The 18,405-nt window shown below is 38.1% G+C and overlaps 1 protein-coding gene across 1 annotated transcript in view; it reads left to right on the top strand.

The window, feature by feature from the left end:
• The window catches only part of znhit6 (zinc finger HIT-type containing 6), a 30,868-nt gene that overhangs the window by 11,654 nt on the left and 809 nt on the right, over positions 1 to 18,405 (top strand). Inside the window, exons 6-9 of the mRNA XM_008406206.2 lie at positions 7,320 to 7,388; positions 7,509 to 7,589; positions 9,366 to 9,446; positions 16,280 to 16,404. Coding sequence (XP_008404428.1) covers positions 7,320 to 7,388; positions 7,509 to 7,589; positions 9,366 to 9,446; positions 16,280 to 16,404 — 356 coding nt within the window. The remainder of the gene's footprint in view (positions 1 to 7,319; positions 7,389 to 7,508; positions 7,590 to 9,365; positions 9,447 to 16,279; positions 16,405 to 18,405) is intronic.

The following is an 18,405-nucleotide window of genomic DNA, read 5'->3' as shown; positions in this document are numbered from 1 at the left end:
ACTGACCCTTGAGGACAGGAATTTCCAGATCAGGWTCTCTGGATAATCTCCACTAGATGACAAGACCAAAAGCTATAGTCAYTGGATTCTAACAGTGTGTATCTTCTCTTTAACACTGGCTAAACCTTGTGAGTTAATGGCTAAATACAGCTGATAATCCTCGAAAAGTTTTTATAGAGGGCAAGTACTGAGTTGGTGGTTCATTMCCTGTCTGTGACCAATATGCTTTCATGGTATTAGCAAAGAATTACAAAAAAAAAAAATCAAAAGATTCACAGGGGTATGTATGAACTTTAAAGTAAATTTTTCAGTTTGACCTTTTTCACATCCATCTTGCTGTCTTCCGCACATCAAAGATCAGGTTGATGGGTAAACGGACTACGGGGCAACCCCAGACATCCCTCTGCCCAAGGACATGCTCCAACTCTTTCTTGAGGATCCCAAAATGTTCCCAGGCCAGAGGGGATACATARTCCCTCCAGTGACTTTTGCATCTTCCCCTGGGTCTCCTCCCATGGGTCATGCCCAAGAGGCACCCTGACACCTTTCTATGCAGAGAAGCAGTAGCTCTACTTTGAGCCAAGAATGAGTTCAGTCAGCCTCCTTGTTTCAGCCTCAGGAATCCGGACTCTCATTCTTTCAGCTTTGCCCACATTACTGCAGATGAACTCTAGKCTGACTGTCCATGTCCTGCTCCATCTTACCATCACCCATGAACAAGACTCCAAGTTCTTGTTGACATGTAGAATATCAGTTTCCTGGTAAAATCCTGGCTGATGAAAACCATTGCCAGTTTCAGTGGTGCTAGCAGTTATTATTGCYTKACAGAATATGCAGTAAGCTAACTCCCTCCCACACTGTGCACTTCGCAGCATTTTTCATTATGAAAGAATCATGAGAAAATCTCTGTTTGGAGGCTGTATTGGTGGTCTGTAATCAGTCAGTTTGACAGAAGCACTGACCGGTTATTTAGCTTGGGTCTGATTAAGGATGACCTATTACAAGTGTCAAGCATTGTCATACATTTTCTGGGAAAGTTGGACTCCTCCTATTACTATCATCTTGTTGTTGTCCCCTTTCGCTAATGAGCACTCCCAGAGCGGTTTCCTTTTCTTCTCCCCTCCCTCATTTCAGGATCCAGTTCTAATCACATCATTAACACCTGTAACTAAATTTTAATTTGTTGTTGGACTGACATCTTTGTTGCATCTTTCTGACAGGACTGATGGTATTGATCACTATACTATTTCTGGAAAAAAAAATTAATATAACTAACTAAGGTCTAGGATTCATAAAAAAAATAAACTCCCAGCTGTCTATTCTTGTCACAAGAGATTGCCTAATAATCTTAGTGCAGATGTGCTCAGTCTAATGCTAACACCCACCTGCTGCCAATGTTGAACAAGCTGTGCATTGGTTGCAAACTGATTGAACTTGGGGAGGATGTTCCCAGCTTTAGCTGGACCCTCCAGAATACACTAAAACCTACTTTAACGTTTCTGAACTTCTCACCTTCTACTGCAGGAAGCTGTCCTTTCATGAGCAAACATCTTAGCAACTGTTTTCTTGCTTGAGCAATGCAACAATTGAATTATTTTGCTAACAAGATAATGATGTAAAGCTCATGCACCAGTTTTGAAGCAAACAGTTTTCTAATTAAAGTGATAGGATTTTATGTTAGTCTTCTGCTGCTTCATTTTTATGGCTAACAATCTATTAAAACAAAGTTTAGAAAATAGGCTTCCTGTTGCGGAATTGATGCATATTTAATCACTGTTCTCATTAATCAAACATTAGCTGTCAGGGAAACCAGAGCAACAAAGCTAGAAAAACACAGTGTTTGTTTTGCTTCCAAAACTTTTGGCCATTTTTGTATAAAATGGCCTTACATAACATGTTATGTCAGTGAGGATGGTTTATGATCTGACCTCTGGGTATAAACTAAAGTTTACTATTCATTGCTTTTCATTTCCAAAATCATCTATTCCATCATAAACACATTTCACAATGCACTCATTTAATTCCAGGTTTTTAATGGCCAGCTAGTTTTAGAGATTTGGTGATTAAAAACTGTTTTTTACAGTTTGGAAGTCAGTTAGGAGTGGGACTCAAAGTCATGTCAGAGTCTTGCACAAACATCTAGCATAAAACAGTCGGAGGGTGGAGCTGAGTAGGAGCCAGAGTCAACGGGAGCTCAGGAGATTGAGTGAGGGGAATCAAAAGGGGGAAAACCCAGAGGAGGAAATCAGCCAAAAACATAAAAGAAACATGGATGAGAATATGACTTTTATCATTTATCTGTCTGTTTTTTACATATGGTTTTTATTTAATTAGTTATTTATGGAAATATTGGTGACTGTTATGCAGATCTCATGAAGCTAGTGATTGTTTTTGAAAATAACTTTTCAGGAGCAATCAAGTTTATTTGTGCCGCACATTTCAGCAGCAAGGCAGTTCAAAGTGCTTTGCATCATGAAAACATTAGAACACTTGATACACACCATACTGTGAATAATTGTGAAAACCAGTAAGAGACATTGCATTTTGTCAAGTTCCATTGTTAAAATCAGCAATACACATCAGATATGTTTATCATTCTATCAAGTGTTATCAATGTCAGACTAATGCATCTAAATTGGAAAATTACAGAGCCAGAAGAAATGGACTATAATTCCCTTGTGTCACTTTGGAAAGTTAGAAATCAGTTTTTTTCTTCACATGTACAGTAGACGTTAAGAGTACACACCTGTTAAATGTCCAGCTTTTGTTTGAAATAAATGAGGCAATAATAAATGACTGCAAAACATTTTTCAGACATTTTTAATGTGGACCAGTATTATCATGGTACAAATGCAGCATATTATTATAATGCTGCCACCGCCATACAGTGGAGTCCTGCCTTTTCGCAGTCTGGTTTTTGCAGATTTTTCTGTGGGACCTTACTCCAAATTATTTGTGGAAAATCTGGCTATTTGCAGATTTTTTTTTTTTTTTTCATAGAGGATATGTTAAATATTTGAAATTCCAAATACCGAAGAGCAGTGCTATTTGACACACTATTGACTGGTGTTTGAAAAGGAGGAGTGGCATTTATTTTTCTACCACACTAGTAACCTTGTAAAATTATATTGTTTTATCTTCAGGTAAAGGAAGCAATGAACAGATGTTAAGAATGTTCATATTTGCAGCCAGTTTATTGCAACTTTAGCTTTACAAATTTTCTTTCTAATTCATTTGGGTGTTTTACAGTTGAATTGTATCGGATAGGGTATGTGTTACTTTTGGGAAAAAAGGTTTTGAAAGAACATATCACTGCCTCAAATGATTACATCACAACAACCTGGGATTTTAAAAGGGGTGCTGGGGAGTTGGAGAAGGCCGTAGCTCAGTCAGAGCTTTAACAAAGATTTAAAAAGATCAAGTCTACTTCTTGAACACGTGTGTTGCATTAATGTTATTTGTTTACATTCTTAAAAACTTTTTGGCCTTGTAACAATCCGTATTCATTCAGAAAGACTTAGTTTCTGTTTGAAGAATAATCCCTCTAAAGCAAAAATGTTGTTAAATCCCGGCAGTTTTGGGTAGCAGACAGCTTATTGATAAGAACTGTAGCCCTTTCATTATAATCTCTGCATAGTTCAAAAGCCTTTTTTTTCCTGACAGATATTTTTCCAGTGTGCATGATTGACCTGTTGCACATTTATACCCTAATATAATATTGAATGCCCTGACTTCCCTTTAGAGTTCATATTCTGTGGATGAACTCTGCAGTGTGACCTCTGGAATGCAAACCTGTGTTGTTGAGGCTTCTGTTTTCACTTTTTATGCTGTTTTCTTTCCTTCTTTTTTTTTCCCCACCAATGAGTGATGGCGCTTACCCCAGGAATGCATTGTGGCCTTACCTGAAGTGATTGAAAGCTTCTTTGGGCAAGTCCCTTTTCCAAGGAAAGACATAGTTTCCATTTGAGGTAATGACAGAATAATGGTTTCACACCTGCTGCTCCGCCCCCTGTGTGTATTTGCATGTACAAACATTTACATCTGGAGACTTGCACTCTAGGGTAAAACTCTGCAGAAACAAAGCAAACATATTTATTCCAGTTACTAAGAAGTGGAAGTTGTTCCATATCTCCTGGAACAGGAAAGGCAGACCCTTCACCCTCCCCTTGTTTATGCTCCTAACATGCCGACTGCTACTGCTCATACTCTTATTGCAAACATCTCCCTTTCATTACAGCAAAATACCGATAAACACCTTTCATTGAGCATTTTAAACACACAATCTTTCTCCCTGCCTGTCCAAAGGTCCACTCTGATGGAACGCTATGTTCTAAATCCATAAATAAACATCAAAGCTATTTAAGTGTAAGAGCTCATGAAATATCACTGTTAGTTTTCTCCATTATTTTTCTATTTAAGGTTTTTTTTCTCGTTTTCCTACACGTTTCTCTCTGCTTACATTGTATAAGAAATTGCATAAAGATGAAGAGTAGAGCTGGTTTTCCTACACTGATTGACATTTTAGGGATCCCGATATCTGATTGAGTGGAATTGGATTCTAACTCTGTGGTTTTGCTCTGAGTTTTACTGCTGTAGCTGAAATTGATTTAGAACTTAGATAAGTTGTTGCACTCAGGCGTGTATTTAAATAAACTTGAGTTGAACTGTAACATGTCAGGAAGATGTGCAATTGTGATATTGATGTTGAAATTTGTGATCCATATTTGGTTGAGATGAGCCTATTGTTACCTAATCATGTTATTTATTTCCAATCAATATAATGTTCCCTTCAGTTTTAAAGCTTTTGCATGTAGCCAATGTCATCTGAATCTAATGTGGGCAAGGAATGTAGAGTGAGTCAAATTAGCTAAATATTCTATTAACATGTAAAGTGTAACATTTGGAATATAATGACCTCATAAATCATGCACCCAACCAGCCATTAGATATACACTGAAATATCAAGGACGATTTCAACTCAGTACATTGGAGAACTTTCAATCAATACATTGATATTGTGAATAAAATAGATGAACAACAGAGGTGCACCAATTATGTTTCCCTTGCTTACTAAATTCACCAATTGTATAAAATTTTTCTTTAAAAACTGATTTTTATTATGTGATCACTTCTGTTAAGATCCCAATGCTCTATCTGGCAATCCAATGGACATGTCAGTTATCTGAACATTGGCACTCACCATGGTGTCAACCGTAAAGCCTCATCCAGAGGGGATTATAGTGTAGGACTCCATCCATCCATCCATCCATTTTCTTTACACCCTTGTCCCTTAGTCCCCTCCCGACACACCTAGTGGGGTCGGGAGGGTTGCTGGTGCCCATCTCCAGCTAATGTTCTGGGCGAGAGGCGGGGTCACCCTGGACAGGTCACCAGTCTGTCTCGCAGGGCAACACAGAGACACACAGGACAAACAACCATGCACACACACTCACACCTAGGGGCAATTTGGAGAGGCCAATTAACCTGACAGTCATGTTTTTGGACTGTGGGAGGAAACCGGAGTACCCGGAGAAAACCCACACATGCACAGGGAGAACATGCAAACTCCATGCAGAAAGACCGGGGCCGGGAATCAAACCCAGAACCTTCTTGCTGCAAGGCAACAGCTCTACCAACTGCGCCACTGTGCAGCCCGTTAGTGTAGGACTGTTTTTCAGAATTTTATTCCTGCCCCATTAGTTGCAGTGAAAGAAACTTAAATCTTCTACACAATAAGACATTTTGAAAAAAATGCATGCTCTCAACTTAGTGGGAATAGTTTGAGCATGGTCTCTTCCTGTTCCAACATGGCTGCACATCAGGGGACAGAGCAACGTCCGTAAAGAGATGGGGAATCAACGTTGGACTAGAAATGATTGTCAGCCTGATTGGACATCTTTGGGATAATAACTTACCTCACTGATACTTAAAATAAAACACTTTGAGACGCTTTCACTCAGTAACAACATCGTCACTGAAGAGTGCAGTTAGAACAACCTGACTGGTGCTTAATATGATGTGTTCACTGATCAGAAAAAAATTGAATTCTTAAGTGTCCAATAGGTTCATAGTTGTTTAGTCGATCATACTGGTTACCAGCTGCCCTTCCATCCTTAGTGAATATATAAATAAAGTTAAAAAAAAACAAGATAATTTCATCATTGTGTTATTAGTCTACAGTGTTCCAACAAAAAATTAAAGTAAAAGTCAATGTGCTCTGTGGATTTTCTACTCAGAGATGTTAGAAAATATTTTGCAGGCATGCTTGTTTCACCACAGAATTCTTGGATTCATCTTTAGTAAATAATGGCAGCTTCAAAGACAGTTTATTGATCTCATTTTAGAGTCCTGAACTTGTTTCCAACAGGAGACCACATTTCTCTCCCAACTCAAACAGGGTTGATACCTCTACAAAGTGAGTGTGCAGAAATTTAATGAATAAAAAGAGCTGCAGAAACAAATATCTCAGATCAAAAGAAAGCTCTAAGCTATGCTCTGAATCTTTCTTAGAGAGTAGTGAAGCCGTAATAACAAGCCCTTGTATGTGGCATACAATTATACTTTTTCATCTTTCTGAGGTTGTGCTTGATCTCCATCTCATGGATTTCATGCAAGGCCTTGCTCTGTATACTTTGCCAAAGAAAATGGTTGATGAACCAGCTTCATCTTTAAATATAGTAAATTCTGTGGCTTTGGTCAATCAAGTCCTTGTAGTTATGTTCAGCATATGTAGTAATTGGATTGTCACGCTGAAAAGAAGAACTTGCTGCTTTATTTGAACCAGAAACATTTAGTCTTTTCAGTCTCTGTGGCAAAATAAACTTTCAGTCTTTTTTATATTGACATCTTGTGAATTTTTATGCTATTTGGAGTAGTTTAACATAGTATTAAGACATTTATTAAAAATAACATAAGCTTATCCCTGTCTTGTCGTCAATTGTGAACATTTATAAAGTATATGTTTTTGGTTGTTGCAGACAACTTGCATATGCTTAGAAGATTTTTTTTCTTAAATACCCTGAAAACTAAACTCTGTCCATCTTTACATGCTAAAGCGTAGCTCTTAAAGAACTCAACATTTTATGATACACATGGCATCATGTATATCCCATGTATGTCCTGCCATTTTGTACAATTCTGAACAGAAACAGAAGCTTGTGTTGTCCAGGACAGATTATGACCTAATCAGTTGAGTACTACAATTTAAATAAGGAGAGTTGCGTTTATAACGTTTTATTAACGTTTTATGGTAGTTTCACAAAAGCAGGCAACAAGATGAATACTTTTTTTAAAATGTATATTTTTTGCATCCTATTTAGGGAAAAGCGATTCCTGTGGCATCTGAAGCTCATATTTCCTCAGAGCAGCTCAGAGTTCAGTCAGAGGAGGTAAGTTATACTTTAAAAATGACATATTTCTGGCTTATTTCTCAGACTTTATAATACAATAATGCTGATAATATGACTGTGATTTGATTTGGGTACTTTTTGGATATGTTTTTCTTCCAGGGTGTCTGACAGCCAGACCTTGATCCAGATCTTGACTGCTTATATTCACCCCACAGAGTCTGATCCTGTAACTCGTCAAAAGTGAGATTTCAGCTTTTCTTTCTTAATTCTTTGGGGTTTTTTTTACACTAATGAATATTAATCTCATGGAATTGCCAATGTTATCAATCAAATTTTCCAACAAAATTTCTACATGACTCAACTGAGCTTAGATTTTTACTTCAAGCGATTTTCCCCTTGATGTATATTCTAAATGTCATCTTATTGTGTAAAGTGAATTTGCCACGACAGAGGCAAAAGCTTAACAGTAAGATTGCAGGTTTTGAAATGTTACTTTGGCTTGAATAATCCTCAAGCTTCAGCAGAAAATTTATGGAAAAAATTTAATCTAATTAAGATCTGTTCTAATCCAGGTCTTGATTACAACAGAAAAAGAAAATGTATAATAAGGAATACAAAAAGCTACCCAAACCAACCCTAGCTCTACCTTGTTAAGTTATGATTCAACTATGACTAACCACATTTTTTGTAAAGCTTAGTTCAATGTCACTAGCCACACCTCAGCGTGATTACTAACAGACCCTTGGAGTCAAGAAAACACTGAAATCGAGCCAGTCTGAAAACATGAAACAGGCTAAAACATCTCAAGAACAGGGCTACATGGCTGCATGAATCATAGAGTACAGTAGAAAATACTTTATTAATGGAACAAAAGTAATATGTCATGCCACAGTTTGTCAAAAAAATTTAGAGCTAGGAAGGTGTTAGAGGGGTCAAGGTGTTAGAAGAAGGTAAATCAGGTAGTCGTCTAGTAGTAGCAGTGGAAGATGCAAGAATAGACCCAAAGGAAGCATGTGTAAAGGAAAAAGAATTGGACCAATAACTGAGCCCTGAGGAACCCCACAAGAAAGAGAGGCTGAGGTGGACAGACACATTTCTGTATTAGCACTAAATGGTCCATCACTTCAATAATAATGAAGCCAATCCAGTGGTACACCTTAAATCCAACCCATTGTTCCAAACAAGAGGTGAGAGTTCGGTGTGAAATGCTGCTGTAAGATCTAAAAGTACACAATTCACAGTTTTTTGCTAAAAGATTTCAATAAAAAAGCTCACCAGCGCTCATTCTGTGCAAGGTAAATGTTTAAAACCAAACTGTAAAATCTCCATCATGCCATCAGTGCCCAAAAATAGATTCAATTTGGTAGATTTTCCAATATCTATGAAAGGAATGGAGGTTTGAAGATCTATCTAAATTTAGAACAAAGTTAGGGATCAGAGCTATTTTTTATTTTTTTTTTTACTTTTTCCAAAAGATTTACAATTGGACGTTTGAAATATTTGACTGTAATAGAAGTAATAGTATTTATAATGTCGTGTTCTTTAAACTTTCCAAAGTTAACTCTTCAAGAGTTAAAAAAGGCTTAGACTGTTGGTTAGCATTCCCTCTGATGAAGTTCAGGAGGGGCAGGCAGAGAGTAGAGCTTGGAGAAAACATTAAGCAGAAAAGCAACAAAAAAGTTGTTTATGGTAAACTGAGCTTACGATATCTAGCTGAGGGCACAAGAAGTACACTCCAGAGTGTGTAAACCGTCTTTAAGAGGGAAATTCCTTCTTTGTTTGGAAACTGAATTCCCAGCCTTGGAAATATCGGTCAGTGTGTTTAGGTTTCTTTTTTGCGTTGCTCAGTCAACACTTTGTGTTTTTCTCCATTTCTGTGACTATATAAAAAAGGTCACATCAGTCTAAATTGTATGCTTTTGCTGTTGTTTTTTACTTTTTAGAATAAATCCCAAATGGAGATAATTTTTTCTACAGTTATTGAGGTTTTTGTATGATTGTGAATTTCTGTTTCAGATTGAAGATGTATGTGCATCATCAATTCAAACATGTGAAAGTTTTCATGAAAGCAGAGGGGAGAAAGGCTAACTCTGTGAGGTGAGACACTTTTTTTTCGCTTTTTGTATGTTTTCCTTTTTGTGTACTTAGAATTTTCTTTTAAAATAATTTTTATGAAAGATCTTTTTTATCCTTAAGTAGAGATCCACATTTCTTAATCATAATGCTTCTCGTTTTGTAAGTATTTCTTGCAATTTAGAATGCAGCTACAATTATTTCACTTGTCTACAAAAGCTTTGAAATTGTTTTTAAGTCGTTGCATCTTTGTTGTTTTCAAATATTTTCCGGAGCCTTTTAACGACCATAAAAAACATCCTAGAGTCACAGCACTCATCCCACGCCCTGTTCGTGTGACCGTACTGACCGTTTGATCAATCTTACTAATCTTGAATGATTTACTCAGTATGCTTGAAATCAAAATACGCAGTTTATGGACATGATATCACTGCCTTGTAAATTCCAGCAAACCTACGCAGAGCTTTGGCAAGAAGGTTTAACCGCATCAGGTTCTATTTTCTTGCCTTTTTTTGGTGAGATTCCAGGATGGATGTGCTTTATCTTTATCCGAAATCCACTTCCCTTACATTGTCTCCAAATCTTCCCAGTTTTTGTCTTGTGTGCACCTCTTCTTTTCTCTTTACAATATTGCGCAGCTTGATTTTTCGCTTTTTTGTGCATATTAAAAAATGAGAGTGCTGCGATTACGACATCCATTTACCTCGCCCAATTTTAGCCTCTTTCTCTGCTTTCCATTTCCGTTTTGTCACAGAGTGACTGATGATCATAAAATGTTCATAACCATTATCCTTGGCCCAAATGAAACGTCATGCAACCTCCCATCCCATTTTTCATCCTTATAATACGCACAGATACTCGCTTCTTTTGTTTGGCCCGGTGGGCTGGGCTGCACTCCTATTTCCAGGCTATAAATTATATTTCCTGACAGCATGGTTAAAAAAAATGATTGAAAGATGAGTGTAGGTAGTTGCCAAGATTTAGCACAGGCTGTCAGACTGTCATGTTTTGCTTGCTTGTGTTAACACTTCAGAACAAAATCCCGGTCTTTTGCTGCACCTTTACAGTGTTACCGTTATAATAACATGCTGTTTCATTAAATTGCTATGTCAAGCCTATAATATAAAAGCCATGTTTTTATATTTCTTGAGAAAACTGTTCTGCATCCTTTGAAGACAATGCAGTTCAGAGTATTTAAGGGATAAAATCCCACCAGCTGGARGCATGTCCAGCATGAGTCGATATCCTGGCTAGAGATACACACAGTGACTGAAAACTGCTTCAATTTTCCATCCTGTGGTGTAAAATAGACATGCTTTAAAATATTACTGCCACATACCCACATGGCTGGCCCATCACACAAACAGCAGCAAGGTAGAAATAAGCGGTGGTTATGAATATCTGCTAGTTTTTTCTTAGATGTATGATGCCCACATGTTAAAAAATTAGATCAGGTAGCGTTTCTTTTTCAAAAAAAAATTCTAACGATTTGAAATCCAGAAGTTGACATTTCCTTAACAAAACGTAGAATATCCTTTTAAACTGTGTTACATTAATTAAAGTTTTTGGGGATCCTTTTACGAGATTATCTCAATAGTCTGCTTCAACGTTAGTGTCATCACACCACAGGATATGTCTCAAAAATTAAGGTCTTGGTCTCAGAGTAATCTGTAATCAGTGTTTTTATGTTGCGTTTGGAGCTTTGGCTTCTTTGTCTCTGAGCGGCCTATTAGCCCGTTCCAGTATAAAACTAATTTCACTATATATAATGACAGCAATTCTTCACAAGATCTTTTGCTTGAGAGACTGCAAAATATACACATTTAGAGAGATACAAGAATGTCACAGTGCAGACAAAGATCGCTACAGATTTCTGTAGCTGTTAGCCTTGTTTTTGTCATCAGTGTGGGACAGCAAGTCTGGAAAGAATGCTTAGTGTGTGTTGGGTTAATTCTATGGTAGTGAGTCATTAAGCGTTATAAATCATTCTTGCCTTTTTTCTTTTTACTTTGGATGACTGCAACCCTTTCCTGCCCCACCTTAGTATCTATCAGCAAGCGGTTGAATAACAGAAAATTGAGTTAGTAATGAATATTAATGGGCCACATTAAAATGAACATCATGGGAATTAGCTTACATTAACTCTGCGTAGTTACATAAGAAGGCTTGGCCACTGATTAGACCTATAATTTGAAGTTGGGGCGCTGCAGAGTGACATCTCGTCCAAAACAAGTCTAAAACCTTTTACACCCAAACGGGCTAGGTCTTCTTGAAAACTGCTTTCCATGAAGAAAAGCCTTAATTTGGCTTGAGCTGCTGATTTAATGAAGTCATGGATAGTGGTGGTAACGGCTTCTAAGAGGTTATTCACCACAAAGGGCATGACTGCATGTTGTTGTTGAACGACTTCGAGAAATGTCCAAGAAAGAAGTTCTTGTGCTTAACTAAACATAGCTGGGTTAGCAGCATCCTCTTACTGGAAAAGAAGGCAAGCACATCAAGAGTACCATTCACACATTCCTGGATATTTGTTTATGTAATTTTTTTCATGTTTGGTTTTTAATTTTTTTATTTTATTTTATTCCACTGCCGTGATCCAGAGGATACCTTCTCCCTTTTTCCCTGCACTTCTGCTTTTCCTCTCAGCCAGCCAAGCATCCATGCCTCCTAATGTGTCAGATTTACACAAGTTGTTTTTACATTTCTGACTGAAAAAGGAAACACCTGTCTGTACTTTGTTGTTTTTTTTTTTTTTTGCTTATGCCAATGCCCTGTGAGACAGGGATGTTTTTGTCCCGTGTAAGCTGAGCCTTCTCTTACATATTTGTGGCCAACCTTTTCCGGAGCTCGCCCATCGGCTGTTGCCCATCTTGCCCCAAAGCTCGTATTTATTTCTGCCTAACAGATGCTTCCTATTCTCTCCTGATATGATGGTGTGGTGTTGTTATTGAAATTGTTCTAAATTTACAGGAGAGAATATTCCATTAACCCTTGTGTCTAGAAATGGGGTCCAACCGACCCCACACACGTAAAACTTGTATCATTGGCCACAATCCTCTACGTTTGCCTCAGTCCTCGCACGCACAAGGGTAAATTATGTGCTTAGGTCACACATGAAAAGCATGTGTGACCTGGATTATTTCTGCTTTCTGTCACTCTTTTCCTGAACATCAGAGAACTAAACCTTTTATAGGTTTGCTTAAAGAGTTGCTGCTTGTAATAAGGATAAAATAAAGGCGTGAGAACAGGTTTATTGTGCATGCTTGAAAAGCCTGGAAAAAAATGAATTTTCTCGAGATAATTTTTGGATTTGTAGAAGTATGGATAGCCCACATGTAGTTTGGGAAAAAACAATCTTCTACAAGACTGTCAGTCCTCTTTCAAAATGTGTACGAGCTACAAAATAAAAACACTCCCTGTTAATGCTGGAGATGTGTAACAACTGAACAGGACCAACCGCTTTGACGTCTTTCAGTCTGGTTTCCGTCCTCACCACACTACTGAGACTGCCCTAGTCTAAGTGTTCAATGATATCCACATAAAGACAGACTATAGAAGAACCACAGTGCTGGTACTGCTGAACCTCAGTGCAGCATTGGCACTGTTGGCCATGACATATTATTGAAGCAACTGGAGAGCTGGGTAAGACTCTCTGGTACAGTAAATACTTGACTGGCTCCAGTCTTACCAAAAGAACAGGGACTTTTTGTGTTTCTACAGACGGGTAACTTCACATCAGAGGGTACAGAAGTCAAGTGTACCCCGAAGTTACCGAGCCAAGCACTGAACCAATTTTTTAGAACAGATAAATGTGTGGATGTGCCATAACTTTTTTCAACTGAACAGAAACAAAACTGAAATGATTGTTTCAGTCATTACATCTAGAAACTACTGAACAGGCTCAAAATTTGAGTGCAATGAGGGACTCTGACCCCAGCCTTCATAGACACATAAAGACAGTTGCAAAGTCATCCTTCTGTCAACTGAAGAAGATTTCAGGAATTTAAGGACTTGTCCCAGCAAGATCTAGAGAAACCCATCCATGTTTCTCTAGAAGTTAGTCGAAGTGATTACTACAACAGTGTCTTCACAGGCCTCTCATGTCGTCCCCATTTTCCAATACTCTTTGCTGCTTTCATTGAAAGGAACTCGAGGAAGAGTAGATGTCTTGAACCCAAGTCTCATCTTTGCCTTTTGCAGATGATGATGTTCTATTGACATTTTCAAACCATGACCTTCAGTGGGTACTCGTGCTGTTTGCAGTGAAAACCAGTCGGGATCAGAGTCGGTTCCTCTAAGTCTGAGGCCATGATTCTCATCTGGCATGAGGTGGATTGCTCCCTCTGTGTTAGAGGTCAGTCTTGGCCACAAGCACAGCGATTTAAGTATTATTGTGTGCTGTTCATGAGTGATGGTGAGATGGAATAGGAGATGGGCTTCCCACAATGGCATGTGACAAAAACATGAATATTTACTGGTTTCAATTGTTGACTGTGTGGCGTCTTTTATGACTTTATATTTTTATGTTTTTATGAGATAAAGCACTTGTTGCTGAAATGTGCTATACAAATAAACTTGATTGACTGATTCCCTGCTATAATACAGCGGTTGCATTGGTCTGCTACTGTGAAGAAAGTAAAGCTTTCAAATAACTGGTGCATGTGAATCCCACATCTTACCTATGGATTGTGGCACCAAGAACAAGATCCCAGATTCAGTCAGGTCAGATCAGGCTGACTGAGCTCCATCATTTGGGAACGAGTATGGGACGACTTCTTTAGTGCCATCCTGTTTCCAAATCAGAATAACCAGAATGTTATGTTGTTATTACTGAGTAATTATTACACCAAGTTGACCGTGGAAATGGAATTTGTTACAACGATCTCCCCCATTTAACATTTTACACTTTCTACACTGGTTATATGTAATTACCTTTTAAACTGGGACATAAGTAGGTTTTACATGTGCCCTGTCTCACCAGGTGCCAGCTTGTGAACAACTTTTGATTTGTAGTTATTCAGTATAGTAAAAATAATAATAAAAGAAGGGTTGATTTGTTTCTTCCTTTTTATACCCTGTAATCTCTGGGGGTTTATTTTACAGGGGTTTGAGCAGAACAGTGGAGAAAACAACAAAACCTCCCCCTCAAGAGAGGATTAGCTGAGTCTTCTGTTCATCGAGAGAACATTATATAGACACCAGATGTGTTCATGTTCTTGGCTGAGCTGCACAGCTTTGTATGTGGAAGTGGACAGAGGTTTAATAATCTCATTGACACCACAGGGAGGAAAAATCTGCTTTCTTTTATAGTTGTTTACAAACAAGGATGTAGAACAAAATTTATGACATTTTTTTTTTTTTGTATTTATTAGATTTTACCCATAAACTAAATGTCATGGACATAATGGGCGCCTCGTAAGCACATTTTAAGTATAAGTTTCTGCTTTTGGTTGCTATTTTTACTTTTTACACACCTTCTTCCTGAATTGACTCCAAGCAGTAATCTTAAAACTTTATGCTTTTTAATTTTGTAACATGGATGGAAAACAGTGTTATTATTGATAGATAAACTTCACATTTTTATGTTGTGTTAATAATGCCACTTTGGCAATTTTCAGGTGCTTTTAAATCTACATAAGCTGTTTGCAGTCATTTGACATGGCCTGTTCAGGGAAGTTGCTTTCTTTTGGAGGGCAGTTTCTTTTAAGCTCTTGTTCCAGTGAAATTTCATTGTTTCATTGCTTGTTCTAACAAAGCTCTTGGAATGACTTTAGAAGTGGGATGTTCCTGGGGTAATTGTGTCATTGAGCAAAACAAGTAGGAAGTCCAAAATCTTTTCTATACTTGTACATTACCTTCAGAAATGTTTAAGTGATTAAACAGGCAAACATATAGATAGATACTTATAGCAGGCATGTAGTCAAGACTGGTTTTTCCTAGACTACTTCCTCTAAGACCAAGACTGAATCATTCATAACAACATTTTTTGAACAAAAATATAAGCATTTATGTAAAAACATCTAATTACTCTCCCAAAAATACCAAAGTATTAATCTAATAAATGTCAAAATAAGCTAATATTTCAAATGCAGTCACAGTTTGATACACAGTCTGTGTTGTTATGGATTAATAACATATAAATTGTGAAAGACCTGGATTTAAGAATTGTATTGATGTATTGGTTATTGAAATGCTCCAAATAATGGCAGTGCAGCATCCAAAAATATAAAAAATAAGCTCATGCGAACCTTTATAATTCTAGTACTAGAAGGGTTAACTGAATTAATGGACTTCCATTGCACAATAGTTTAATTTAGAAAATCAGTAAGAGAGTAATGAAGATTTGTCAAATCAGACTTGAAGTCAAGGCCAGTTCTTTGGAGACCCAGACCGAGATGGAGACCGCACCCTCCAAGACCAAGACCAGGAAATAACGGCTCGAGAACGATCACTGATGTATATAATACATCCTAAATTAGAGCATGTCTCCTATTTATCCAGTGAACCGTTTCGTCCTGTGATTTATGAAATTTCTTGACTGAGGCAATCATTGATGTCATCTTCTGCACATGGTTGCACAAGGGTGGGGAGTGCTGCCCCATGTGCCTTAGAGATGCTGCTAAGTCTTGGCCAAGTACCGCATCTGTCAATATGTGATGCCAGAAAATGATATTCATTTGGCTGTTGAAAATTCAGATCTTAATTATCTATTAATCCTTTGATTATTGTCAGCAATCGCTTAAAAGAAGCTGTGCCTTCTGCGTCTTGTGATCATATAATTTACCTAGCATGCTGTAATGATATTGCGTTGTAATCATGTCTTTGTTTTGCTTGATTCTCTCTGTGATCTGACATAGGTACCACGAGTTGGACGTTGAGAAAAGCCTCAGGGATAACCTGAGTTATAAAACAATCATTGAGTATCCTGTACTGCATGTTGTTCTCAGAGATCACTGGAAGGACTACCCACTCAAAGGACCAGGTAAACAAATCCCAAATCACATATTTGATTCAAACTTTGGTTGATGAAAAACAAATTTATCCACAGCTGCATTTGGACTAAGACTCAGTGCCAGTTTTTATTGGGAATATAGATTTTGATACAGTTTAGTCTAAACAAATGGAATTTGTACAGTCCGACATGAGTCAAGACCCAGAGCAGTCCCAAAACACCAAACTCTCTCGGCTCTGCCGATTCCAACCCCATTGTATCATGTCCCGCTTTCTCCAGCTGAGGCTCTAAAACACTCCGTTCCCTTATTTTTCTCTATGGTAACGCATTAACCCAACGGAAATGAGTGTGCTCTGCTCAGGATCATGCACACCAGCTTAACCTCGACAGAAACAGTAGCCAAAGAGAGGATCAAACACAGCTTGCTTATTCGACTGTGACTTCATGAGCTCCGCGAAGGAGAAAACAGGATATCGGTCTTTGTTTCCCCTCATTTTCTGCTCGGTTTCCTCTGCCCCTGAAGTGTTTTGAAGTCTAGAGGTGTCAGTCGCGTGAAAACACTGCTACATTCCATGAAAATGGACGCTCATTGATGGATTTCTTCTCAGGTCTGCACACGGGAACCAAATTGTGTGTAAAGCAGTTCCATTTTGTGGTTGTAAAATAGAACACAAGCCTTTTTTCATTACACTGTCAGAACAAACTGTCCAAATGACAAATGAGGTAATTTTAGTCCAAGAGTGTGTTTTCAGTGATAAGCCCCTGGTACCATGTTGTTTCCCTATAAACTTTGCCATAGAAACATCCTGATAATTACCCATGCCAAGCTCAGGGAAACAGGGCAGGAAGTGATAACACACAGTCAGATACTGTGGCAGAGGATAGATTCTTGCTGAGAGACTGGCAGTGTATAAACAGAATTCAACCTGTGTCCATTTTCAGCACGTGAAAGCTGGTGTCTGTGAATAAACTGGGTTGAAATGTTGGTATTTTAAGGATCAAAAAGACAGTAGTGTGCCGATCGATCGGCCACCGATCATAGTCGGCCGATTTCCGTGAAAAATTGTATGATCGGTGATCGTCGATCACTGTCTCTTGATGCCGATCCCCAAAACCGATTGCATTTATCTCACTTCGCAGCCTGCATGTGCAGCTTTTCTCCTCTTTCCTTCAGACTGCGCAACCGTGCGGCGACACATCCTGTCGTGTGAAATTATAACGCTCTGAGAGTGAATGGAGACGTTTGCACGTTGCGGTGGAAAATTACCTCGGGGGTGAAACACGTCAAAATGCATCAACACAACTAATCTAATATGCTATTTAAAAAACAAGCACTTGACGAAGTTTGGCTATATTGAGGCTCAATGCAGGAAAAAAGATCAGTGATCAGCCAGAAAACTGCAATCAGTATACCTCTGATTGTGTCATTATTTTAAAACTATTCATTCTACTAGTTTTTTTTTTATTTTTTATTATTGATGCATTCTGTTAAAGGGGCAGTATTACATCTTTTACAGGCACATAGTATCATTTTACAGCATAGTAAATTAACTGTCACTTTTAATTGTTATAAAAATGCAATATATGTCAAATATGACTTAAAATACATTTTCCTTCCTGATTCAACACCTTGAAATTGGGGCTTATGCTGCTTCAAAAAGTCCTGATAACCAAGAAGTTATCACAATATGACTTCTCTATTAATCCTTTAGCAGCATTTTTACCAGCGTTGCAATGAGAAGCAGCTTGTATAATGAGCTCAGGAGGTTATCAGTTTCACAAGGTGTTTGCTAATTACTGCTGGCTAGTCTGAAGGAGTGGAATGGGGTTCTATGTGAGGCAGAAGCTCAGTAGCTTGGAAACTGCAGCTCAAGGAAGCAGCTGCACCTTGAAGGTGGTGCTAGGTCCAACCAGGCGTTTTGGACATCTGCACAGTTGCTATGGGAGAGGAAAGAATTTCTCAAACATGAATTAAAGAATCAAGGCAACACTCCAGGTATGTTTTTGATGAGGGAATAGTATTCCAACATG

The sequence above is a fragment of the Poecilia reticulata genome, linkage group LG4, assembly GCF_000633615.1.
Source record: "Poecilia reticulata strain Guanapo linkage group LG4, Guppy_female_1.0+MT, whole genome shotgun sequence".
NCBI classification, from domain to species: domain Eukaryota; kingdom Metazoa; phylum Chordata; class Actinopteri; order Cyprinodontiformes; family Poeciliidae; genus Poecilia; species Poecilia reticulata.
This window is presented reverse-complemented; position numbering and strand designations above follow the sequence as displayed.